This window comes from Oryzias latipes, chromosome 8 (genome assembly GCF_002234675.1).
Source record: "Oryzias latipes chromosome 8, ASM223467v1".
Taxonomy (NCBI): domain Eukaryota; kingdom Metazoa; phylum Chordata; class Actinopteri; order Beloniformes; family Adrianichthyidae; genus Oryzias; species Oryzias latipes.
This window is the reverse complement of record NC_019866.2, coordinates 22,297,209-22,324,004: the sequence shown is the minus strand read 5'-3', so window position 1 is coordinate 22,324,004 and position 26,796 is coordinate 22,297,209. Positions and strand designations below refer to the sequence as shown.

Below are 26,796 nucleotides of genomic sequence, written 5' to 3'. Positions count from 1 at the left end.
CTTCTCTGTGTTTTCACTGACATTATGCAAATCACAGACCTTCCTTCACCAGATCCAGACTGGCTCCGAGCCCATCCGCGGCCCCGTCTCCTCCCCCCTCCGCACCCCCGGCAAGTCCTCCTCTACTGCAACGGGATTCGAGAGCTGGAGGAAAAGGGAGGGCGGAGGGCCGAGCAGGGAAACAAAAAAAAAAAAAAATAGAAAAACGTGACTAGGCACCCAAAGCGTCCTGTTATGCAACAACTGACCTACTAACATACATTTAGAGACTCGAAGCGAGAAGGAGCGCGCGGGAGGAGGAAATGGAGAGAAAATAGAGCGAGGGAGGGAGGAATTGGAGCGACACGAGGAGCGCACCAAAACAAGACGCAGCTTTCACAGCGTACCTGCGTGGACACGGGAGCTGGTGTTTTCAAGGTGTGTGGGACAGGGGCTGCGTGCGCGCAAAGCGGATTGTGGGACAAGAAAAGGACTGTCTCTACTCTCTGTGGATTAATCAAAATGTAAGTTTTCGGTCCTTTTTTTTGGACATATTTTACATGAATCGTTTTTACACGCCGCATTCTGCTCTTGCAGTTGCGTTTCGGGTGCCTGGGCGCGCCTGCTTCAATGTCAAGGGGAGGCAGCTCCTCGGCTCCGCGGAGCTATTGTGGGGGTCTGTGTGTACGGGTAGCAGGGAGGAAATGGGGCAGGAGGAGGTGGCCTCCGCTTGTGCTTATTTGGGGAATTCCTTCAGTGAAAGAAAGGGAGAAAAAAAGAAAAAAAAGTTAGGATTGTTTTGGAGGTGAATGTGGATAACGAGGTACTCCGAATGCAGCACGCCGTTGTGGCGTTGAGGCGCGTGCTCCAATGAAGTATTCATGACATGTTTGAAATAACCGGGGGGTACACCTGCCTACGTAACACTAGTAGCTCCCTGGTTAGTGGTCAGTAAAGCGATTATTACTAGTTATTGTGACATAAACATAAAAATGTAGGTCAAAAAATGTTATTTTTGTTTCGGCAATTAGCTGCTAGCCGCTCGTCGCACTGATTCAATGGGTAAAGCGGTTCGGGCGCGCGGCTCTTTTTGTGTTAGTAGGCCAGCCCAGGGAGAAAATAAAGCCCCGTGCGCTCAGAGGACACACTTCTCTGCGTCACGTGTTAGCAGCTCTTTGTAAAGGTGAACGCGGCTGTGCTCAGCCCTCCGGTTAACCCTTTGATGGAATCACTCCTTTTGTTTACAACCTGAACTGGGCTCGGTAGGAGTCGCCGTGGATCGAGTGCAGGAGGCTCCGCGGAGGGGGCGGAACATCTGGATCTGTGAGTAGGTCACCAGGCGGAGAGGCTGCCCCACAAGCCGGGTTGTTGTGATTGTGTGTGTGTGTGTGTGTGTGTGTGTGTGTGTGTGTGTGTGTGTGTGTGTGTGGGGGTGTGTGTGTGTGTGTGTGTGTGTGTGTGTGTGTGTGTGTGTGTGTGTGTGTGTGTGTGTGTGTGTGTGTGTGTGTGTGTGTGTGTGTGTGTGTGTGTGTGTGTGGACGTGGGTGAATTTCACAGCCCAGTTGGATTCGCCTCGGATGACTGAGGATCCAATGAAATATGCATGAATATGATTTGTCAGACAGTGCAACAAAGAAGCATACGGAGCAACATATTGCTCACAATGTGTTGCATTTATTCATGATTTTTTTTTGTGGTTTTATTCTGAAATAGGATTTAGTTGCTCAAATACCCCCCGTAATTGCACTATCGTGTTTAGTGGATTTTTTTTTGTTTGTACTTCTCTTATATCAAGCTGCACGTGGACATCCAATCACCCCCCCCCTGCAGCTTTCCACTTCCAAGAATAGCTTGTGTGAAGTTTATCCTCCAGATAAAGTATCACTAAGCCAGAGTAAAAAAAAAAAGAAAAGCCTCAACCAAATGATTGTACAACCTTGATTTCTGCCACATGCGTGGAAAGAATAGGTTGCATAATAAATGAATTAAATAATAAAATTGGATTAAGGAGCGCGGCAGATTATGCAATCGGCAGAAACACAAAGTCTGTGGCGATGCGGGGCTGAACTCGGCTGTGGATGCTGCCAATTGGTTGGCCTGCTCACTGGGGCTGTGTGCCAGCTATGAATGTAGGTCACATCAGTCCTGTGGGAGGGGGGGGGGGCGCACAACCGCCACTGACTACAAAGCCAGAATGAGAATCTACACCAAAACAAATAACAAAGAAAACCATGGCGGTCTTGCTGATATGAAAAGTGGCCTGCAACCTAAATAAACGACAAGCAACATTATTTACTAATGTAAACGTGGAGCGTGCCCCTTTTAGGAGAGTTGATCACGGTAATCCAATAAAGCTGTGTTAGAGAAAATAGAAGCCCACAGTGCTTCTGTCCTAATTTAAGATCCTCCCGACTTGGGCCTCGCTTTGTTATCTGACTGTGGTTTGGAGCCAGCAGAACGGAGAATTACAGCATGGAGTAGGCCACATGTGACTGCAGCAACACATGGACTGAGTCACTCTGCTTTTTTCTTCCCCCCAACGCGCTGATACGGCCCGTGCCCCTGAAACCAGGATCCCATTTGGACTGGGGCTCCGCCTCATCTTGTTTGCTTTCTAATTGCTTGACACTCCCCTCCCCTGTCGTCCTTTGACATATTTTCCTCTCCTTACAGTCAGAAGGGCTTTGGGGATAACAGTTTCATCATCCTTCATGTCTGTGAAGGATGACCCCCCCGCACCCCCCCCGTCTTTCTGCAGGACCTTCTCGGATGTCCTGAAACACGTGCAGGCGGTTTTGAACTTGCTCCACTGTTTCCAAACCTCACGGCCACTTTTAGAATCTTGCGGCGTGGCCCCAACTTGGGATTCTTCCACCGTGCTGTCATTCCACAAGTGCCGGAGCGCCGGCGCGATGACACGTGAAGCATATAATAAACGGGAAGAGCAATGTAGGGCGAGGAAGTGTGCGCAGCGGAGCAGAGCTCATGGCTGCCCTGCATGTTCAACTGCTCGTGTTTGACCGGGGAAACGACTGTATGAAGCATGCGTGTGAATGAAACGCCTGCATAAAGTCAATTTTGAGGAGCGATGCGTGTATTCAGAGCGTAAATCTGCTTTAATTTGATGACTGGAGGAAAGGGAGAGTAGAAAGATCACAGCTTTATCTGATTGACATTCATTGTGTGGTTAAATGTTTAGAAGAAGAAAGACAAACATTACAAGCTTCTATAGATAATCACTGGATCACAAGAGGTCATTCATGAGTCTACTTCGTCCTGAAGAGAGATAATGGAATATACGCACTCTATGACGACAGTTACCACCCCCCTTTCATCATTTGAAAGTTGTTTTTCTCGCCATCTGCTTTTGACCATTTCAAGCCTCTAGTTTAGAAAAAGAAGCGAGCAAATGTCTGAGATGATTGGCTGTGCCTTCCGTTTCCCCTTTTTGTTGCTAGGGGTGACAGATTCCTTGTATTGATGCAATACCAACACAATGTGTAATTTTCACTTACCCCCACCCCCTACCCCCCAAGCGAAGCAGCAGCCTAATCTTATCTTGATTCCTTTTGTTTTATGCACACCGATCCCCCTTCTCCTCTTTGTCTTGGCTCCACCGGCGCTCACCTTTCTTCTGCTGTCTATTTTTTTGGATTTGTCCCTTTCTGTGCTTGCCAAATGGCTGACCTATTTTCCACGGCGGAAGGAGCGAGACTCGCGTTTGGGCGGCCGGTCCCCCCGGTTTCTGGGTCAGTGGGACACACGAGAAAACGCCTCTCCTATTTTTTCCTCCCCTCGTGCTCAACAGGCACATGTCAAGTGGTCACAAGAATGTCCTGAAACAGCTCAAACAAGAACGGAAAAATACCCAAGAAGACTTTTTGGACTTTCAGACAAATGAGGTGTACTTTAAATGCTCCTTTGAGGGCTGGATAAGATAATCTATAAGGAAAGAAGTGATGAAATCTCAACTTTGTACGATTAAATTTACATTTGTTGGCATAAGAGGTAGGAAACATGGATTATTTTGTGTCCGTTGCTGAGACTTACATAATGGTGTTGGATCCAAAGGAGGTTAAAACTAATACTTTGAAGTATTATGAGATTACAGATTCAGAGTGTGCAGATGTTGTGTGGCAGGGATGTGCAACAGCTGGTCAGAAAATGAGATGTTTTTTGTTGTTTTGTTACGAAACCTTTATCAGGGCTCTCCTTAAATAATCCGCTGAAGGAAATGAATGGTCTTTCGGTGGGGAGGTGCCAAGTATTGCTCACTTTTGTAAAATGCTACATAATCCAGAAGTCGTGTTCAACCGAAAACCCAACAGAGGCAGTTTACGATGACGAAACATCTCTGTCCATCGGACGAGTCACACTAAAACATGAAGGAAGTCACGACAACAAAATCGAAGTCCTGGTCGCGGAAAACAAAAGACTTTTGATCACCTTGTGAATCATGCATTTACATTTAGTTGTTGTTTAGTAGATGTGTAATCCTCTGAACTGTACCATCATAACTGCAGGAAAACCCAATTTCTGAGTACTGCAAGAATGAGGTGAGGTCAAATATCAGAGTACTCTAGAAGTTCTTCTCGTCTTTCTTCAGGCTATAATAAACATTCTCCATTTGGTGCCAACCGAGGAAATGTTAGATACTTTTTAAAACTCCCAAATGATTATATTTAATCACTGATCTAAGTTCACACTCATCTTATTTTAGTGGGTAAGTGGTTTTGTAGCTCTTCTAAATCAAGAAACTGCTCTTTCTTATGGCTCAGTTTCAGGAAACCCATGCTTCTGGTATGTAAATAATAAAAATAAATGATCTATTAGCAGGAAATTACACGCACATCGTGAGCTCTGACACGTCCATGACGATAGCCTGAAGGCTGTCTTAGCTCCTTCAAGCGTCACCAAAAGGAAACATTCAGTCTTATTCTAGCCTGTGTCCCACCTTCTGCCTGCTTTCTTTCTAAGGGCCTTGACCTACATTTATCGTGACCCCACCTCCCAGCTGCCCCCACACCTCCAAATCTCTCTGCACAGTCTCAGCTTCCTTATCCTTGACCTGCATTAGCAGATGCCTTTGTCTGCTTTATCTGCCCACTCTGCATCATTGATTTGGCGCTGAGTTGTTTTGGCGAAGAATGCTGCCACATTCCTCTGCAGATGAACGGACGGAGAGGGGTGAGAGGAGTCGGGCAGTCTTTTTTGAGGAGAACCCATATCTTGTTAAATTTGTATGTGTGTGTCAAAGGCTTCAAAACAGAACCAGGGAACTTAGATTGAAGCACTGTGTTCTTTCTGATCTGAACACACAACCGGCAAGCGAAACAAAGGAGATAATCCTCATGCGGCTGAGTTTTCATGCCCTCAGCGTGTCTCAGGCTGATTCAGGTTTTGTGCTCTCGTTTTTGTGTGCGCTCTTGGCACGGCTACACGTTGCACAGTTGATAATTACCAGCCCTAAATGATGCCTTTAGCTGCTTCAATGAAAAAAAAACGCCAGCTCCTCGCTGGGGAGATGAAAGCAGTCGGCCTCGCTATGAACTCGTTGTCCACATTACATCACAAAGGCAACATCAACATGCCAAGCTTGGGGTCAGAGGTTATGGGCTGCAGACGGATCAGATCCATAGCAGGGCCAAAGGGCCAGACACTGAGATTTAGCCGCCATTCAGTGGTTGCCAGGGGTGACATCTTCGGGAAAAGCCAGACATGCCGATGCAGCTCAGGAAATCTATACTAGTTTTAAAGACATGTCTTTGATCGCTAGTTAAAAGCAAGAGATGTGCTATATAAAGGAGAATGATATAGATCTGCATGGTTTGTAGAAATTAACATTAATTTTGTTTTTCTTCTTCTTTTTTTGTGTTTGCAGCTTTTCAGTTGAAATCATCTGTGGAGCAAAGGAGGAGCAAGGCTTTCCAAGGCCCTGACATGCTGAGCTAGACTGGCTGACCTACATCCTTCAGTTCCTCTGGATTTCTAGGACACTTCTCCACCTGCTTTGTTCGCTGTGCTGTTTTAAACAAAACCTCGAAGACACAATAAAACAAGAGTACAAAGAAAGGAATTTGATGCACCTAAATAATCTGTTGGACTCCGAACAGAAAAAAACTGCAAGTGGATAAATGAGGGTTTCCAATCTTGCAACTCAGCAGTTTTTTGTCCTTTTGGCCTATTTAGACACCTGATTCTCCATCAGTTCTTCACTTAAAAAAAAGCAGGGTCAAACCAGAAGGCAAAGTGTTGTCATCCCAGTCACAACTTCTCACCCTGGCTGCAGCTTGACAAAAATGGAAAATCTTAATTCAGCACTAAATACATTGAACAAAAACTCAGGGGACAACCTGAACGGCCTTGAGACCTTCAACAATTATGATGAGTCTCTTCCTTCCTTACAAGCTACACCAACTCGTTTGGGTCGTCTCATCAAGCCTAAACCCAATATGACCTGCCGGAGAAAGCGGGAGTTCATTTCTGATGAGAAAAAGGATGCATCCTACTGGGAGAAACGGCGCAAGAACAATGAAGCCGCTAAGCGGTCTCGGGAGAAAAGACGACTCAATGATATGGTTCTGGAAAACCGGGTCATTGCACTGAATGATGAGAATGTGAGGCTCAAGACAGAGCTGCTCCAGTTGAAGTTGCGCTTTGGCCTCATAAGCACAGCCTCATACATTGAAAAAAGCCAACAGATGGATTTGGGCAACAACGGAGCCAATGGAGGCTCGTCTTCATCATCTTCTTCCACTCAGTACTACTCCAGTGGCTACTCCAGTGGTTCTCAGGTTATGATTAACTCAGATTCCTCGGAAACTGAGCAGTCAGGACGCAGTGAAGGTCACAGACAGATGGTGAAGTATTCTCCACGTGGCTCCCTCTCTGATATGTCTGATGGCTCGTCAAGAGACAGCCCAGAGCCGTTACCGTTTGAGATCAAGCAGGAGGGTGATAGGCTAGAGATGGACATTGCTAATGGCACTACCACCCAGATCATGTTTAACATTCACCGTGGTTTGGCTTCTGTACCCAAACACCATCAGATTCAGCAGCATCAGGAGATGGATACTGGATATCCCAGCCAGCAACCGGAGCAGCACCAACTTCTTCAGCAGCAGCTGCGGCAGGAGCCTGTTGCTTCAAGCAAAATTGCAGGCCAGGAAGCTGCTTCTCACCCCCCTGCTGCCCAGAGGAGCGTCATTCTATATGGTGCCAGCAGCGCCTCTTATGCCAACCTGACCAGGTCCCAGGAAATTGATCTAGAAGCATCCACAAAGCCAAGCAGCCAAATCTGCATCGGCCAACTGCCCAAGTCCATCACAGGGAACTCCATAGAGACTCTAGTTGAGGTGGCAAAACATCTGGACAAAAAAACTATAGACTCTCCCCCTCATGATAGCTGTACCGAGACCAAGGAGGGGCAGCTATACAGAGTTTGCCATCTTACCCAGCAAAGTTTGGAGAGTGATTCATCAGAGCTTTTCAACGAACAAGCAGATGGGGTCAGCCATCCTCACCTGTATCATCATCTCCAACAACCTCCTCAGACATATCCACAAGATGAGGAGCCTCCAATCCTAAGTTATGAAGGCATGCCCAGCAGCGAGGCTTTTTATCAAGGCCAATTGGTGTCCAACTCAAGGGACAGCCCCTCCACTGAGGATGATATCTGCAGCCCTGAAAAAGAAGCCTTCACAGACGAAGAGTCCCCCTCTTCATCCTGTGCAGACATGGGCACCTTCCAAAACCAACATTTCGCTGGCGTCCTTCAGCCTGCCTCCCCTTCACCGCAATACCAAGGATGGGATCCCCAGGGGGAGGGACGGGGAACAGCGCTTCCACACAAACTCAGACTCAAACACAGGGCTATGAGCAATGGAAGCAGTGCTGGTCAGGAGTCTCCAACATCTCCATCTTCAGCAACACCCCCTCCCATCCCCCAACATTCCTACTTGTCCTCTTCACCAACACAGAGCATTAGACAAGACAGTCCAGGTGGAGCTTGCAAACAAGTGGCTGTGGGGAAGGGGGCAAGGACAGGAAATGGGAAAAAGGAGACAGTTGGGCGACGAAACAAGAGGCGAGAGTAGCCGACTGTCACTGTATCTGTTGACAGGTTTTCTAAAGAACTACCCTACCATCATGCCTTTGTCCTACAATACAAATAACCTCCTTTGGGACAGAAAAGTGGACTTTTGTACACTGCTAACCCCAGAGGCAACAAAAAGCTGGACATTTTGTAGGGCTGTGTCATATGTGTACATACTGTACAGACTTGCCGTTTCTTACATCCTCTCCATACCTACAGAAGCACTTTTGTTTATATTATGAGAGGAGGAATGGAACTACACTTTTTTACTTTTGTCCTATAAAAGCTTACAATAAAGCACATTAAGAAACCTTAGGAAAAGGAATGTAGAAGGAATTTGGTACACATTTAACTGTAGACAAACACGTGTATGGCTCCTTGCCTTAAATCATGAACACTGGGGAAATCCCATCGACCAAAGAAGCACCAACACTACAAAGTTCCATACCTCTTCCCAGTCCCTACCTCTACCACTGTATACTCCCCCCTTGCATTTATCTTCTTAAAATCACCATCTCATTTATATTTTAAGCACTTGTGTTGTACATATCTGTGATATATGAATACATGCATCTATAACAAACCTATATTTTACAAAAGAAATTTTGAATACAAAAAAAGGCAGCAAATTCTGCAATGGTATATTAGGATTCAGAACGTGACTACCCAATGACAAATTGTAAACATTGTACAGCCAACTTGGCTGCCATTGCTACAGCACTTATTCAGTCTCTCTTTTGATTGTTAAGCTTCGGCATTATTCATTAGCTTAAATCCTGTTTACACAGAAATGGCCATCCATTTTGGAGCGCCGGGAGCACTGAGTAGAGAACACGTTGTCTCCTGAGGCAGTCACCTCATTAAAATGTCTGGATTTATAAACCTTTAACCAGCCTTTAAATATTTGGTGGTGGAAGTCACCAGCTGCAGGCTGTAAGCCTTTATTTTGTGTGAGCATTACCAACTCTTTCGTGTCATTGTTACCATTCGCTAGCCCACTGTATTTATTTCCAACCTCCCCTGCCCATCACTTTAAAAAAATGGAAAAGCCTACTGGAACATAGACAGAGAATGTGTATAGACCTGTATAGATACGTATCAAAGCAAGGAGTTCGAATTCTGGTGTTGGTAAGAGGACTTAGACACAAAAAAGGGGGGTGGGGGGCTTAAGGCACATTTATGTAAACACTAAAGTGCACTGAGTTCATGACGAGTTAATCTGGTGTGGAGGCAAAAAGCTCTGCATAGCTACTGTTTATTTTTGTGGTCTTATCCTGGCTTTGTAGTGTGATCCAAGGTGACCCCCAAAGCCCCTAGAAAAAGGTATAATTGGTGACTAGAGTTTTAGCGAAGGGAAAAATGGATGCCAACACAACATTTTTTTAATTTGATCCTAAAAAAAGATTCAATTATTACTTTTTTTTCTTCTTTTCTATGTGACTCCAATATTTTTTTCTTTCCCGTGATAGCCTGCTGGGTTCTGATGAATTGCCTTCACTGGATTCTAGTTTTAATGTCTATGTACCATGTTTGGCTTTTTGGTGCTTGTGTATAAATGTAAAGTTTCACACTGTAATGTTTGTTTTGTTTGGTTTTTATATCCTCTTTTTAGCCAAGGTGATGTTCTGTTTTCCTCTATACTGTGTCTTCTCTTCTGCTGACTGTGATGACATGTAGTAGCCTCACCCCCCTCCAATTTTTTCAGTGTGTAAAAAACCGTGACTGTGGTTTTGCTGATGGTTTTTTTTGAAAAAATGGACAAAAAAAGGAGAGAGAGAAAAAGATCGCAGGCGGTGTTTAGAGACAGGTGGTGGTTGGTTTGGCTGGGGTTACCATTGCTTCCTTTTGACATGACTGTATGTAAAGACACTAATGTTCATTTGTGAAAGATTGAGCATTTCAAGAAAAATTAAAAAAATTGTTGACTTGTCAACATCTTAACGAAAAAAATGTTGGAATTTTTTTATGCATAAAAAACACACTAAAATAAACATGTCACATATTATGGCTGTTTTTCACCAAAACAGTTATATTTTAATTAACCCAATATAAGCATTAATATCATATTTGCACCATTCATTTCTGAGACCCCAATCTCATATAGCATAGTCCAAACCTTTAAAAACCTACTGTAATTTGGTCCATGTTTTCTGCCATGTAGTTCATCATCAATCCACTAGGGGCAGTAGAAGGGCCTGCTCATTTCAAAATGGCTGCTTCCATTAAATCTCAAAAACACCTTTGGCATGAAAATTTAGCTGATTTTAAAACTTTATGGTGAGAAAAATTCATCTATTTTAGTTCCTGTTTAAAATGACAACTTGCTGTATTAAAATAATGCAAAATTATTAATAATGAATTATTCATAATGCAGTTACACCATGTTAAAAAGATGTGTAGATCACATTTAAGACAGTGGGTTAATAAGTTAATTTTCTTTCCTGAACACTCATGTTTCCATCTTAATCTAACATTTATTTGAGTAAAAAATCCCCAAATGCCATAACTGATACTATCTACATCTATTGAAAAGGATTTTTTCTTGTGGGTTTCATCAGAAAACTCCTTATTTCCAAAGAAATTGAATTCTCTGTTAATTCTATGATTTAGTGGGCTGTTTTCAGCCATTTTTTTTTTTTGCTTTGACCGCTATTAAAGTAAACAAGAAATTATTGGCCAAACAATAAAAGCATGCACAGTTTCTAATGAGTTTCTTGAACTCTGGACATTTTTCATTTTCTTTCCTGGAAAGTTGTGACTATCATGTTTCAGACTTTTCCCAGTAAAGGTCTTGGAGGAGGCGCGCCTTGTTGAAGGGGGAGATAACCTTTTATGGTGCTCACCATTCCCCTCGGACAGCCTGCTGTTTTTGGCTTTGGAGGCTAATCTGCAATCAGAGAAGTTGCGGAGTGACATACTAACACACTTTACTCTCACGGGCCAGAAAACTCTGCCAGGCTCGTCTGATGTAACACTGGCCTACTTTACCAAACTCACTGCTCGAGGAGAATGGTGAACATTTGCATGCAAACATTAAGGTGTTGCTTTTTTGCTATATGACACAAAGCTAAAATCTGCAAAGTGAGTTGGATGACGAACAAAAGTGCTGCTTGAGATGTTTTCCCTACCCCACCAGATCAGAGCAGGTGTGCCCAGTGAAAACCAGAATATTTATAGCAGGAAATGTACCTCAACGCCTAAATTTGAACACATGGTTAACTTAAAGACCCTCTCCGATCATCTTCTGGTCTGTTTTAAAGCGATCCCAGTGGCCTTTGAACTATGATTGTACTGTTTTAAACCAAAAATAACGCAATTTTTTAGGACATAGTTTCTGCAGGGCAGCAGGAGATCATTTTAAATTCTCCTCTGTAATTATAAATACCGGTAATTGTATACTAAACATAAAATCATAAAGACATTATGTCACAGAATTCAATTGGTAATGGCCAAAAACTAAACACACTCAGCTAAACTGGGCATCCCTGCCCTTAGACCCTCCTAAGGGAAACTCCTAAAAAAACAAGACCAGAAAAATGCCACAGGAGCATGTAAAAAAAACCCACACACACTATTTTCATTTAATGTGAAAAGCTGGACAAAGAGTCAGTCTGATCCTGCGCACCTCCTGACACTCTGCATAAACACAGCTGTGGTGCATCGCTTGCAAGTTCACTGAGGCTACTGAGACTTAAAAAAACAAAATAATTTATGTTTTGATTATTTTGTAACAGGTCGACTCTGAAGCCAAACACAGCGGCAATAGTTAATTTTTCTCACTTTTTCCCAGCAAATGTGATCGCTTCCATAAAGGGCAATGGGAGGAGCACTGAGGAGGGGGAGGAAGTCGAGCCACTTTGCTAACTTCATCTTAGTCTGCAAACAAAGCACCTCTTTGACGCTGACACATCAATGCCCTTCACAATGCTCTCAGTCACACACACCAGCAGCAACATGCACAGACACACACATGCATGATGGTGCACCATGATGGGGGGGAAAAAAAGCAAACTTTCTCCCCCGTGGGACTTTAGGTATTCAGTTAAAACTGCATTGCTAACAATAGCCGCCCTACAGCACCCATGGGATAACACCAAGGTGACTCTATGCACACACGGCAAAGCTGAGGCCATTTTGTGCCACGTCCCTTATTTTTCCTGATTTGACTTGCGGCGCTTGCATAAACAGGTCAGGAGGAAAGTAGGTCAATGTGCTCGAGTCAAGAGAGTGGGGAAAATAAAGAGAGGCTGAGACAGACAGTGCGGATTGGTGGAGGTTGTGGCTCCAACCATGTCGCCCTTGTTTGTCTGGAGCAGCAGTGCTGCTTTTGACAAACAGAGCAGAACAAGGCTCTCCTGTTACCTTGTTGCCCTTCGCAGCCTCAGGGAGGGGGGGTTATTGGAGAAGGAGGTGGGGAGGGGTGAGAGATGAATAGAGGGGTAGAATAGGAAGGAGCACTGAGACCGTAGGAAGCTGGTTTGTTTTCAGCAGGCATGTGTCTACTATGCTGCTGTTGCATGTCCTGGAATGCCATTTTTGGAAACTGATTCAAATTTTTCATAGGGTTTTAGTGAAAACTGAGATACTTTCATCAAAATACCCCAAACATTTTGGACAAAATCTTTGGTTACGGAAGAAAGTTTCAGGGGGCGGAGTCATCCACAGAGGCCCCTTTTGAAAAAAAGTGTTATAAGTTTGCAAGCATCTCAGGTGTCTGGTGTGCATTTGGGAATAAAAACAAGGAAACTGGATTTTTCTGATCTGGGTCACCGAAGTCCCAGTCCCATGAAGATCTGACCTACTCTTCTCCAAATTACATTTTGTGGCTAAAGAGAAGAGGCCCAAAAAAGTGAGAAGAAAGTGTCATAATCAAGCATTTGAGGTAAATCATATTTGTTTTTTAAAATGTTGCCCTAATCCACAATAAATGGTTCAGAATATATCTGGGGGGGGGGGTTGTTCCCTTTTTTATTCACTCTTAAACACAGAAACTACAAGGCACATATAGTTTTCACATAAAGATGTGTACTCCTCAGATGTTTACATTTTTCATTCAAACCTTCTCATTGTCTTTTTAGATGGTATTGAATGGTAGTTCTCCATCCCTTTAAGACAATCTTTCATATTAGCAGGTTTTTTAGGTTCATTACCTAGATTATTTTGAAAATCCTTTTAAACTAAATAAAGTTATTGCAGAACACAAAGGCTAAGGCAGTGCTTTGCCTTCGCTTCAACCAGAAACAATTAAACGTCAGCTTTTGCAAATCTCATACCCGTGTTTTCGTTCATAAAAGAATATGTTTGCACCAGCAAATTAGAACGTAAACAGAAAAAGTAACCAAACTCAGCAGAGTTTGATGTGTTCCTCTGATATGATAAAATCTTTGTGTGTCTGTGTGCACAACAAAAATTCAGAATATTCCTGAGCTGGGGCGGAGCTACAGGGGAACAAGGGAAGCCCCCCATAATAATAAAACTGTAAGGAATGCGTATACTTGATCCTTTCATTTTTAATGCCCTTCCACTGTGGTGTCTTGCCATTGTGGATTAAAAAGTGATAATGCACACCTAAAGAGGTAGTTCCGGTAACATAGCTTAAATCTTCTCTATCACTGCGCTGGCTTGTTTACAAAAGTCTTTCGCTTCATCTTCTGGACAAAAACAAGCAGTAAGAAGTGAACTTTCTCTCTGAACTGATGTTTTATTTAAGCCATCGGGACGACCAAAATATGTCGCTTTCCTTTGCGGCGGTGCCCACGTAACAGTCCATTTTTTGTTAAAAAAAAAATACAATAAAATAAAAAAAGCAATCCAAACCAATAAAATCACAAGAATAAAGTTTTTTAAAAAACAGGTAAAAAACAGGTATGTTATGAATACGTTTGCTAAAATTAAGCTTAAAATTTCATTTCTAATTATTTCTTTATTCAAATCGTTGTTTCAGGAAGATGAAAAAACACAGTTTGAAAAATGTTTTGGTGTGACAAGGAGACAAGAGCTACAACAGCAAGTCACAAGCTCCCTGCTCCGCTCCATTCTATTCACAAAACTGTACAGCTCCAATACTCCTCGTCATTTTCTTGCACCGCTATTGTTGGTTTAAAGTTGTGAGGGGCTGTAAGCTAGTATGAGAGAGTGTAAACAAAAGGATAATGGGAAATTCGCGGATCATTTGGACAAAAACAAGCAGTAAGGGGTGAACTTTCTCTCTGAACTGATGCTTTATTCAACCCATCGGAAAGATCAGCATATATATATTGCTTTATATCGCCGAATCTTGACTGCAGAGGTGGTGCGGCGCGACGCAGACTATTTGCGGCGCACCACGCAACAAATAGTCCGCTTTTTGTGAGAAAAGCGATCCAAATTGGAAAAACAAGAAACAAAGAATAAACAAGAATTAAGGACTAAAAACGGGTTGCTATTTATTTCTTTTGTAAGTGACCATGGTATAAGCGGGTCAATGGCCTTCGAGGTGTGCATTATCATTTTTTAACGCACTGCGCGTCGGGCGGTTCAGGCTTCCACAGCGTGCGTTTAAAAGTGATAATGCACACTTCGTCAGCCATTGACCCTTACATAATTCAGTGAATCCTGTACATCTGCAGGTTTTTGTGCTTTGCCACACTTTTACACTTCAAGCTGCAGACTTTTAAATCTTTGTATTTTCTATTTTTGAAATTTTCTGTTCCAGCCAAGCATGTGTTATCTGAAAGTCACAATACTAAAAATACAACTTTTTCCTCCGTCCCTTAGTGTTTTTTTATAATGTATTATGGGCATTTCTGTTTAGTTAAAGTTTAGTATTCTCCTATTGAATTCTATGCATTTATGATCCTTTTGAATGTTTACCGGTACAAAGCCCACTGAGACGACTGTTGTTGTGAATTTATATACAAATAAAAATTGAATTGAACTGAATTTCTTTTTCCATAAGCAGATAAATACTTAATTAGGCGATCTTGGAGCCACAAGGGCGGTGCAGGTATTCTGAGCCTTTATTACTGTTGTTTTATTGTTTTACAGTTTTCTTTTTGCGTTCTAGTAATGAGCTCTTTATCTGCAAAACCTACTTCAAAATATATATATATTTGGGGGTAAACTGTTGATGTCCTTTTTTGTCTGTCAGAGGATTTTGGGTTTTGCTGTAGGACATTAATAGAACATTTGGTGTAACCACTACGACTTGTCAGAAGAGCAGCTATGTGAAAGACATCAGCAGGTTGGTTGCAGAAGTGCAGAAGAACAGAGCTACAGGCGGCATGAGGGCAGCGTGGAGGAGGGCAGATAGCGCCAAGAGTCATAAACAAGTGCCCTAATCTCATCTAAATATTGACTTGATGGCTGTCAAAGGTTTTATAACTCACAATGACCCGTTTGCCGGGAATGCGTAAGGAATACTACAATTCAACGGAAGTACAGGGATCCAAGTGCAAACAGTGACATGTTTGTGTGTCATGGCGGTGGACAAAGGCCCTGTTAGAGCTAAAACATTACACACGCTGCGGTGCCGATAAAATCGCTCGGCTTCTGTTGTTTTTCTGCGTCATTGCAGATTACCACTCACCTTCTTTTTCACCTCAGCCGGGATGAGGACACATTTCGAACCAACAGTGTTGTAATATTGGTCAAAAAATGTGTTATGCAATGAAAGGCAAGCAGCAGCCTGGAGTTCTGATTGAGTAACAGGGTGAGTGTTGAGTGTTTGTTTTGGTTTAAGGGGCCAATGCCGACAATGCTTCATGTGTGTGCCTGGATGTAAGAGGGTTCCATCGCAACAAATTAGTCTCACTAGCTTCTGTTTTTGTTTGCCACGCCTTGTTCATGGCTAAAAATTAGGTCAGCAGTCACGTGTATGGAGTTCCAGCCTCCCTCGGAACAAAAACCGATGCAATTTCAGCTACAGAAGCTGGTTTTCGATGTTATAGGCCATAAAAACAAAGAGTTTGTTTTCACAGGTCCCCACAGGAAAGGCAGCTGGCCGTGTGTTGTGTTTGCTGTTGGATTTGGAAGAGCTCCAGCCGCAGAGACCTTGCGGGGAGTCGCTCGCAGGTGTTGGACGGTTTCATGCACAGTCTCAACATCTGATATGTGTGTTTACAAGGAGGGGAAAGAGCTCTCGGCCTGCAGACACCAAAGTGGCTCTTGTTTCGCTAAGATTTTTGGCTCACCCCCCATGTTGCTGACGTTAAAACAGGGTGAAGCATCTTCGTAACAATCACAGTCCAGACCTTTTTCCTGTAAAACACTATTTAAGGAATGTGTTTAATGCAGGTGATGTGTTTCCCATGCTTTACTGACTCTTACTTTTTGAATGGAAACTGGAATAAGATAGTTGCTAGTTTAAGATTAGCGTATTTTCCACACTATAAAGGGACACTGGATTGTTTAAAAAATGCTCTATTTTCAAACTAATGTCCTAACCAAACAAGGAAAATAAACCAAGACAAAAGAGTCAGAGATAAGTCCTTCAGCTAGTTAGACTTTACCTTGTTTGTAACACGTTAAAAATAACACAGTTTGACATCCCTAAACATTAGTGTATTTGCAAAAAACCCCAATCTTGTTTTCAGCTCATACTTTTTTTTTAATGCAGTCCAATACACATAAGCTGCATGTTCTCAATAACACCCAACCAAACATTTTGTCAGAGCACCGTGTACTTCTCGAAATCACTTCGACATTGGTTGTCAGGAACTGTTGGTGGAGGACCCAAAATGCCGGAGACCAGGCTTGGTGACAGAAAATAAAACATTTAATATACAAACTGAAACATGACAAAACTATCGGGAGAAACAAAACAATGACAAAGTAGAGAAGAGCAGATAACCTGACACTGATGAACTGAAAACCAGACGCTTATCTACACTGAGGGTAATTAACTGACAGAAGACAGCCGTGGATCACGAGCCTGAAACTGGTGTGAATGACAAAAAGGAAACCAAAAAACATGACCAAGAAACAACTAAACCAAACCAAACCACAGAATCCTTACATTGCTAAACACAACCAGAACTATTCCACATAAAGCGCTCCACAAGCTTCCCCTGCTACGCTCCATTCTGATCCACCCACTTGCAGACAAATAGATCCATCTACGTCTTTGTTTTCCTTGTCTTGCACCAGTAATGTTAGGTTGGAGGTGTGTGGGGCTGTAAGCTAATGGTAAACAGAAAGCTCTCAGTAGTTTCTAAAAAAACTACTGTCGCTTTGCAGAAACTATGTCGTAAAAAAACAACACAGATTTTGGGGGATTTTGGCTAAAATCATAATTAAAATACCACTGGGAACAATTTACACATAAATCCAAAAATGATCGGAGTGGGACTTTAAAGTCGCTGCAACCTTGAAAACTTGCAGAAAGATAATTTTAACATGTTCATGTAAATGTTTTAGAGACTTTGAGGTGCAGCATTCCTCTGCAGATAAATAGGTTTCGTGTTAAATTAGTTTTACATACATAATAAAGTAAGTGTCTCGCAATGAGTAAGCATGTAAAATGCATCAATTTATCTGTTAGTATTGTTTTGAAATCTCAGAAGATGCTAAAGATTGCTTTTCTTTTTCTTAGTCCACCCTCCTCTTTTGTTTGCTTTGTTGGTTGAGTTCTGTTTGGGCTTCAAAAAGCACATTAAAGTGAGTTAACAGGCGCCGCGGCACATGTGTTTGAGCGCTTCTCATCTTTCGTATACCTGCAAGGCTGCAGTTGTCCTTCGCTTGCTGTTGACATTCTTCTGTTGCTATTTCAGGACAGCTAAGCAACTGTGGCAGCAGGTGTGCACACCAGGAAACCTTTTCTTCAAAACTCTTAATGCAATTATGAAAAAACAAAAAAAAAAGGCATTTGATAGTTCTGTTTCAGAGTGACGTCTTTGAGCAACAAAAGGTGGAAACGTGTTTCAGGAACTAAGTGTGCCCTTTTCAGCCCACTGAAAAGGGCAGACAATGGCCCCCACTTTGGGGAAAAATCTGTGCCACCTCCTCAACACTTCTGCTATCTGGACACGTGAAACTCTACTATCACGCGTACACTTTGAGAAGGAATTGAATATTTCAGAGTCAACATTTTGCCTGTGTGCTCGAAGCAGCAGAGAATGTAGGTCAGCCCCTCCCACTTCAGTCAACACAGCCCCACCCTTTTGTTTTGTTTTTGAGCCTTTTTTTTTCAAATACTTCTGCACGCCTCGAATGAGAAAAAGTGGTCGTTGATTCTGATCCCACCCTCCTTAGGTGGTTCTGTCCGTTAGTCACCCCCCACACACACACACACACAAACACACAAACACACCCTCCTTTTATTCCCTTCTGGGCTTTTGAGGATTTATCTTTCCAGCTCCAAGAATCCGGACCATATACAGCAGCCTGGACGAGGAGCAGTCACGTGTCTGCCTTTGATTTGGTGGCCTGCTGCAAAATGTCATCTGACCGTTCCACATCAACAAGTGTGGCCCTCTCAAGAGTTAATAAATGACTGCTAGCTGTCTGATACAAGGAGGGGAAAAAAGGCCCTTTTAGGGGGAAACAGATGCGAGAGGAGCTGAAGAAGAAGCAGACACTGATGGGGTTATTTTTACATCTTCATGCACATACAGGAATGCAAGCGTGGACTCACTTTGGGGCCTTTGGCAGCAGCTGACCGCCCGGCTGTCCATGAGTGACTGCAGCCTCTCACACTGGGAAAAGCACACGGGTCCTCCATCACACTGACAGGACTGCAGTCGCTGCAAGCTGAGCGGCTAAAAGGGAGAGGGAAGTTAAAAGACCCAGTTATGGTTGAGCAAAAAGGATCTGAGGAAAATGTTTCTTAAGTTTCACTTGAGAGGAAGGGATAGTAAGGCTGTGAGAGGCCAGACATTCATGCAGCTACTGTTTGGATTTCAGGACTTCAGACAAGAAAAGCTTGCATCGCTTGTAAAAACTAAAATAAAATAAAAAAAATACGCTTTGTGAGTTTGTTTGTTGATGCATAAAAACTTAAAAGACAGCCCATCACGCTGCCAAAATCAAGAACGTTTGAGGTTGTAAATGCTTTTTTTAATGTTAAGGGCACTAAAGTGTTCATCCTCAGACAGCTTCCTTTGTTTGGCAGCAGTGAAAGCTCACCTGAACCTGAACAAGCAAACTGTCATCTTTCGAAACCACATCAAAGTGGACTGTGATGTGGTTTAGCAACACGTGCAGATGGGCTTGCCAGCAAACCAAAAAGGGAAAGAGAACCAAAGAGAGTGAACGATATGAGGGTAGAATCTGAACAAGTCAAACTAGTCCAGCTTCTTCCAATCAGGAAGTCACATAGCTTCACTCATTCCTTGCAGCTTTTGTGTTTGCTGTTTGGCTTTACACACTTTTGGGCCGGCACTCTATTGACATCACAGCAGAGGAAAATTGCACTTTTATGTTTGGTGATCAAACCAGATCAGAATCCTCCTCTGGTCCATCAGAGCAGCAGCGATCCAAATGAAGGCTCTATTCTATTTATACAGCTTCAGACATCACACTCTCAGTCAGTCGTTCACACTCATACAGCTGCAACCCAAGGTGCTAACCAGATCACTGGGAGAAACACAGTATGGGCTTCAGTGTTTTTGGAAAAGGATCAAAATCTGCAATCAGAAGTCAGTGGCTCAACGTTTTGAGTTGACATTTGCACATATTTAGGGGAGTTTATTGTAGTGTTTTTTTTGCAGCTGGGTCTTCGCTTGGGTGGATTTAACAAAGCTTCCACCCAGTCCACTCTTTCCAGCACGTCTCACGTCAGGCTTACACTCTTCAGAATCCTTAACTGTGATCCCTCCGCTGCGTAAAGGTCAGTAGCTACATTTCCATTACAGGTGTCGGCAGAACTTTATTGAAATTCTAGAAATGTCGACAAAACACAAACCAACACTCTTGTGACAAGTCATTCAAAAACACGGCGACTGATGTGAACAATACTTGGATTCACAGCAGACACTTTCAACTTTCTGCCGCGGCACTAGCGCTCATCATCATTTGTCAAAGGAGACGTATGTGTCTTATTCAGCCCATGGAGCGGCGAGCTCCCTACACCTGGGTGGGGCTACGGATACTCAACTAATTCAACTAAAGCATTTTTAGGATATATGCGAGTTTTTTCCAAATTGTTGTGATTCCATTAGGCGAATTTACGATTGCAAATCTAATTTGCACGATTTCATAGTCAATGGAAATGCAGCTGCTGTCTAAAATAAAAGAAGCTGTAAAACTACCCTTAAAAATCCATTTTCCTTCAGCAGATGTAACTATTTAAATATATAATTGAATTCCATTGAGATAGAACCAATGCTATTTTTATTCTTGGATACCACACACACACACACACACACGTTATTCATGTCTCATTCATTCATCCAGTTTTCAGTGCGGCTGCTGCACAGACTGACTGATTCATCTCTGTGTCTGTGTGCTAAATGATTCATTGTCTCCCACTTGCACCAGGAACTCAAGGGCAATCTGGGAAACCGTCCCGCATGTTTTTGCTTGTCTTCCACGCAGCAGCTCCTGAATCTTGATGCAACCAAGTAGTCGATTGTTCTTCAAAATAATACAAAAAATGAAGTTATGAAACTGCAACAAAGATTTTACGTTGAGAGATTTGTCAAAGCTGGTATTTTAGCTGATTATTGTGCTTTAGAATTTTGTTTAAAGTCACCAAAAGGCTTTTTCAAGAGGTATGAAAGTTTCCCCATTAAGGCCTAACTGTTGTTTAACTTATTTTCTATTGACTGCATACTTTCCCATATTGGATCATTTTTCCTCCACAAAAATACACCAACTTCAAGTAAGTAACTCAAGGACACGCTTTAAATCAGATAAAAGCACACTACCTAGAAGCAGTGTAATTTCATTTAAAGGTCAGCATGGGAAGTGAAGGGAGAAAAAAATGCACATTCGCTTTAACTACGTGAGCTTAGAGCATACCTTCATTTACCCGTTCCACCGCCCTTGCCACATTTTTCCTGCTGAAAAACAAATCAAACTATTTCACTTTCTCTTTCATCTTTCATTCCTGACGCCTGCTTAGCCTCATATCTAGACTGCACAAAAGGTGCTGGTGTCCTCAAAGAATGTTTGTGTGATGAAAGGTTTTCCTGTCGGATGTGCTACGTTCACAGCGGGCATGTGATGCGCATTCAAGAATGCACTGCATCTCAGTGTTGCTATGTTGCTACCCGACACTCGCACATAACCGCCACCTGTAATTGGAAAAGTCTTGGTGCAAAATGTTGAAATGGTGCAAATCTGGTGAATCTGGCTTTTTCTTTCACAGCTCTATTCCGATCCATGAAAGACTTGGTTGTCATATTATTCCAGCCAGGCACCAACCGCATTTTTTATTTTCTCCACCATGATTTAAATGATTGGAAATAAAAGGGATGCCCTCTATGTGTCACTACCAAATCCGAGTACCTGACTACGTTCACAGCGCCCTCGGCAAGGCGCTGTTAAGCAGCCACTTCCACTGAATAGCACGTCTGGACGCGTCTTTCGAGCTTCCGCGTGCATTCGTAGCTACGCACGGTTTTAAGACTATTTTCAGGCTCTATGTACAAAAAGTGTGGCCACTGAACACAGTTGAACCAGGTCAGACTTCGACAAATCAGGGATCGGTAGTGACGTTTGATGGCATTCCTTTTAATTCACGGAAGTACCGTTGTTTGAAAATATTATTGAATATGTGTCACATGCCTAGTGTCAGCGTAGCATCATTGGTCAAAGTTCGTCCTGGTTTAACCCTTGTGCTATCCTAGGCACTTTAACGTTGGGAGTTGGGTCATCTAGACCCACTAGACAGTGCGCTAAACCTTTTTTCTTCAATGATTTGTGATTTTCACTGGTTTCCATGGATTACATGAAATCTTTCCACCTTTATCCACCTTTGTCAAGGTAGGGAGAACACGTCAATGTAAGGGTGTGGTCATCTAAGATAGCACAAGGGTTAACTTTCATGGAAGCACCGCCGAATTTTAATGGAAGGTGTACAAATGACAAGGAGGACCACTTATTCACTATGGTTTTAAAAAACACAAACACTAATAGAAATGCGTACCAAGAATTTATTTCTAGATCAATTTGGGACTTTATCCTAAAACGTCTTATCAGCAGGAGTTTGTCCAAAAGGCCCACATCAGATTACTGTGTAGCCCCCTAAGCTTTTGGGAATTAAACAAAAAAAGTGCCTGTGCTTGCTTTGGTGCCACGTGAGTTCCAACAAAAGTAGGTCAGTCAGTAAGTCAGGAGTTGCAGGGGAAGGAGTGCACAAACCCAGGCTAACTCCATTACCTCATACAGGATTAGTGTCAACAGGCCCATCCATCTGTCTAGAGCCATCCCTGTGAAAATGACCTTGCAGAGAGGGTTCTGCTCAGCTCTCCAAAACCACACAACCTGTGAGCGACTCACGCAAACATCCCCTCACACGCAGTGAAAGGAAAACTTCCTGTTTCACATTGGGCGGTGAACTGAAGTGGGACAACAGGAAGCTTTCTGGGGCAGTCACCTCACAAACATCTCGCCTGTAGGATCAACGTCAGGTTTGGAGCTCTGTTAAAGCAAACAAATAAAAATCAGATCAGAGCGTTTCTCAGTTATTTCACTTCAAAAGTTATTCACAAAATAACTGTTGACTGAACTTTTAGCCCTTCTCGTTATCCTCCATCACCTTCATGCCAGCTTTTAAATGGCAGGTTGGCAGAGCTTTCGAGCTGTGGTTTCAATCGTAACTCCTGGTTCCTGCAGGGAATCAGAAAGTGATCAAATCCGAAGAAAAGGGGGATTCAAATGTTGTTTTGTCTCACAACAGACTTAATTCCTAAAATGATCTTCACTGTGCAACAAAAATAAAGCTAGAAGCATGCTTTGCGTTTTGGTTGCTGGTGTAATCATGCAGGAATAAACGGCTCCGTGCATTCCTCAAACTACTGGCAGCATGTGTCAAAACAGACAAAACAATGCGCCTTCATTTTAACTCACCTACGGCTGTAGTTCAGGTCAAAAACAGCACTGAAAACTGCACTAACACAGCTTTTGCATTCCAGCTTATGTGACCCCCCCCCCGAAACATTCAAAAAGTCCATCTTTTCATAATGTCAGAGTTTACCTCTTGCTCTGACAGTGATGCAATCAAAAATTGCACAACATATTTTCTAGCAGATTCACAGTTGTGTCTCAAACCTGTCTGACATTGACAAAAAAACAATAGAAATGTCAGTAGGGACAAGTTAGATTAGATTTAGATTTTATTGATTTATTTCAAGCATTGTAGTCAGAGCAATAAAGAATTTACACATATTTATCAAACTCATTACAGAAATGATGAATGCATAGATTAAAAAGACAGAAAACAAAACAAAAATGTCACTTAAATCATATATGCTTAATTAAATACAGTGATCATTAACTGAGGTATAAGTAGAGTTTGATTTATTGCTTGAAAAGGAGTGGGAAGAAGCAAACTTATATAATCCCACCCCTTCTGAGTTCAACCTACTATCAGTTTTACACTCACCTGAAGAAAATGTTATTTATTGATAATAATAATGGATTGGATTTTTCTGCCCTCTTCCATACACTCAAAGCGCTTACATTGTGTCCAGTATGCATTCACTCCTCATTCATACTTGGTGCTGGTAAGCTGCTGATGTGGCCACAGCTGCCCTGGGGCAGACTGACCTTTATTTAACCAGGATTAAGATGACAAACCTTTTTAGCAATGGAGTCCTGGCCAAGAGGCAGCCGCAGTTGGTTAAAAATACATTAAAACATTGAGACACTAAAACATTTGAAACAAAAAAAACATTTAAACAATACATTAAAACCTAAAATACCTAGTCATAAAAAGTGAAGAATTAAAAATAATAAAACCATCATCAAGAGAAAAATATTCATGTTTATACATATATATATATATATATATATATATATATGTGTGTGTGTGTGTGTGTGTGTGTGTGTGTGTTTTGTAAGACTTCGACGTCCTGACGTCCAGCCTTTTATGACTAACTTAAACCTTGAAATGATCTCTAAACACTTATTTAGGTTTGTTGCTCTGGTAACAGGAAATATTATGTTTATAAATAGGTGTGTGTTGCTCAACAAAAAAAAAACTGTATTTCAAGTTGGAGTATTTATACCCCCCCCCCCCCGCCGCCGCTAATTATACCCTCTTCTAGGCAATACAACAGTCTTTGTTTCTTCACCACAATCACCTTAAAGGAAGACCAAAATTACACATTTTAGGATAATTTTGTCTTGAAAATGACATGTAAATGTCAGTTTCCTTTTAAACGTCAGTCCGGTTGTTAAATTCATTTATAGCCTACTGTGTTATGAGTCCAAAGAATATTTAAGCAAGTTTCCCTCTTGGAGCATCATTTCACAAAAAGCCTTCTGTCTAAAACAGTATGTGACGTCAAGAAGAACTCGCTCCATTAGAGATATGACTTAAAGTCCCTCTCCGATCATCTTTTGATCTATTTTCATATTGTTTCCAGTGGTTTTTTAACTATGATCATGCTGTTTTTAAACAACACTCAAAAAACGTGTGGTTTTTTTCGTTTTCTGCAGAGCGGCAGGAGATCATCAGAAACTCCCCCCTGAGTTGTTGGTGGGACTGTCAGCACACAGAAACCCCACCCCATGTTCCCCTCCCCATTGCCCCTTGCATTTTCTGTCACATATATGCAGGTTTTCTAACGGCTTCTTTTCATCTGCTCCTGATTCACAACAATTTGAATAAAAAAATACTGAGAAATGCATTTTAATTTTCTTTATGTATGTCCTCCATCCTTGGAAAAATGCCACAAGAGCATCATAAAAGCAAAGATTTTCAAGATTCATTGTCTTAAAACAAATCATGTCTCCTTGAAAAGGTACTTGTATTCTAGTTTTGACTTAATTCAAGTGTAAAATGACATTTAAACAAGGAAATAAACAACATATTGGTGAGATTGTGTTTTTTGCAGTAGAGGCCAAAGAACAGAGTAAAAAATATTGCAGCTCCTCCTAGAAATGTACCTGATTTCTTTGTGTTTTTGCTCAACTCTCTTGTTTTTTATCTATTACTAGCCCTTCTCTCCATTCAGCCAGTTCATAAGAGCAAGAACTAGACATTTTTCGGTGTGTCACCCACTCGTTTGCTGCAGTGTTGGGTCATCAGGTGTGGTCTGAGCTCATTAAACAGGAAACTCACCAAAGGGAAACAATAACAAAGAGTTTCCTGTTTAATGAGCTTTAAACACAGAGCAAAATGGAGGGGGGTAAAAGATCCTGATTGGACGATGATGTCCCTCATTTTAACTGAAAGTTATTTAACATGCAGCCATACTGGATCTCATCATGCAATCAGCAATGTCCCACAGTACTTACCTTTTCCGGTTTCTTATTGTATTTCATTTTTGTAATATTTCATTTTCTTTTCAGGAACTTACTTCTGCTTTCTTTTATTTATTTTTTTTTTTTTCTAACTTGTCCTGTCCAACAGCTGGGCAGACAGACGAGAGCTGAGGGCCTCTTGTGTTGGACATATTTTGCTTTAACAAGAGGGGTTATTAATCTTCTGACAAACCAAAGGTATGTCTAAATATAAACCCCTTTTGTAATTGAGGCCAAACTTTATTAATTTCAATCATGTCTGAAAATCTTTGGTGTTGGACCGGACGGAAAAGGAAAGAGGGGAAGAAGAGAGAGGGACGCTAGAGAGAGGGGGGGGTAGGGGGTGATAATAGGAGGGGAAGGGGGATAAGACCATGAAGCAGCATACAGCAACAAGTTTACTGGTTGTTAATCATTATGGTAAGGTTCAAATGCAGTACAAAAAGGGCGGGGCCTGTCCACACACACACTCAAATGTTATAAACACACCTGCTAGCTGCAAAAATGTCCACCTGTCGACATGTACACAAAACAGATAGTGTTCACACGCATACTTATGCCTGATAACCAACTAGTGTGAAATATTTCAGTCATTCAGTCATGCAAGCTATTAGTGCAAAGGTGAGCTAACACCAGTGCTCAGGTGAGGTTTTATGTTCTTCTAAAATGGATGGTGGAACGTGAAAAGAAGGAGGGAGAGTGCCCAGCCATCCCCACCCCAAGACCCCCACCGCAGCAGCAGCGGCAGCCGGAATCCCCCCAACGCCACACGGGAACCGGCAGGGAACAACCGCCGCCCGGGCGACCAAGCCCGCCACCCAGGCCAGGGCCAGCAGGGCCGCCGCAAGGCCCCCAGAGCCAGAGGCCAGGGAAGCACGGAGGGAAAGAGAGCGCCGCCCCAGCCCAACCAGGAGAGCAGCCCCCCCGCCGCGCCGGGAGAACCCAACGCAGAGCCCCACCGGAGAAGGACGCCCACAGCCCCAAACGAGCACCCCACCACCACCCAGGAGTTCCGGGCATCCCCCCGCCCCGACCCCAGGTACGAGCCAGGACCCCCCAAGGGAGACCCGCTCCGCACTCCAGGCAACCATCTGCCCGGCCCACGGTTGGTCCAGGGAGGAGCGAGGCAGGGGGCCCGCCGCCCCCGCCCAGGAGGGGGGAACCCCGGGGAAAAAAAGAGGGCCCACAAGGGGTGTTATAAAAATTTGGCGGGGCCCAGCACTCAGGAGCAAGGACCAGAACCCACCCCCCAGGAACCAGACACCCCCGGCTCAGATGTAATGTGAACTCCCCCACCGCGCGGAGAGAGCACCGCCGGGCCCAGGAAGCCG

The 26,796-nt window shown here is 42.9% G+C and overlaps 1 protein-coding gene and 1 long non-coding RNA gene across 4 annotated transcripts; both read left to right on the top strand.

Annotated features, from left to right (window-relative positions):
* The first annotated feature begins 170 nt into the window (after nt 1-170).
* On the top strand, nt 171-10,024 carry LOC101161642. 3 transcript variants are annotated; one of them, XM_011478596.3, is made up of 2 exons: nt 171-417; nt 5,861-10,024. In XM_011478596.3, the coding sequence occupies exon 2, from the start codon at nt 6,279-6,281 to the stop codon at nt 8,073-8,075; it is 1,797 nt and encodes a 598-aa protein (XP_011476898.1). In that variant the 5' UTR covers nt 171-417; nt 5,861-6,278; the 3' UTR covers nt 8,076-10,024. The 3 variants fall into 3 exon arrangements, with proteins under 3 accessions (XP_011476898.1, XP_004072030.1, XP_011476899.1); XM_004071982.4 differs by having other exon boundaries at nt 171-503; XM_011478597.3 differs by lacking the exon at nt 171-417 and adding an exon at nt 520-1,302.
* A 9,559-nt stretch (nt 10,025-19,583) lies between these two features.
* Nucleotides 19,584-25,034, top strand: LOC111947839. The gene is made up of 3 exons (XR_002873789.1): nt 19,584-19,689; nt 19,762-19,880; nt 24,659-25,034. It is a non-coding gene; the product is annotated as an uncharacterized LOC111947839 (long non-coding RNA).
* Nucleotides 25,035-26,796: the final 1,762 nt, after the last annotated feature.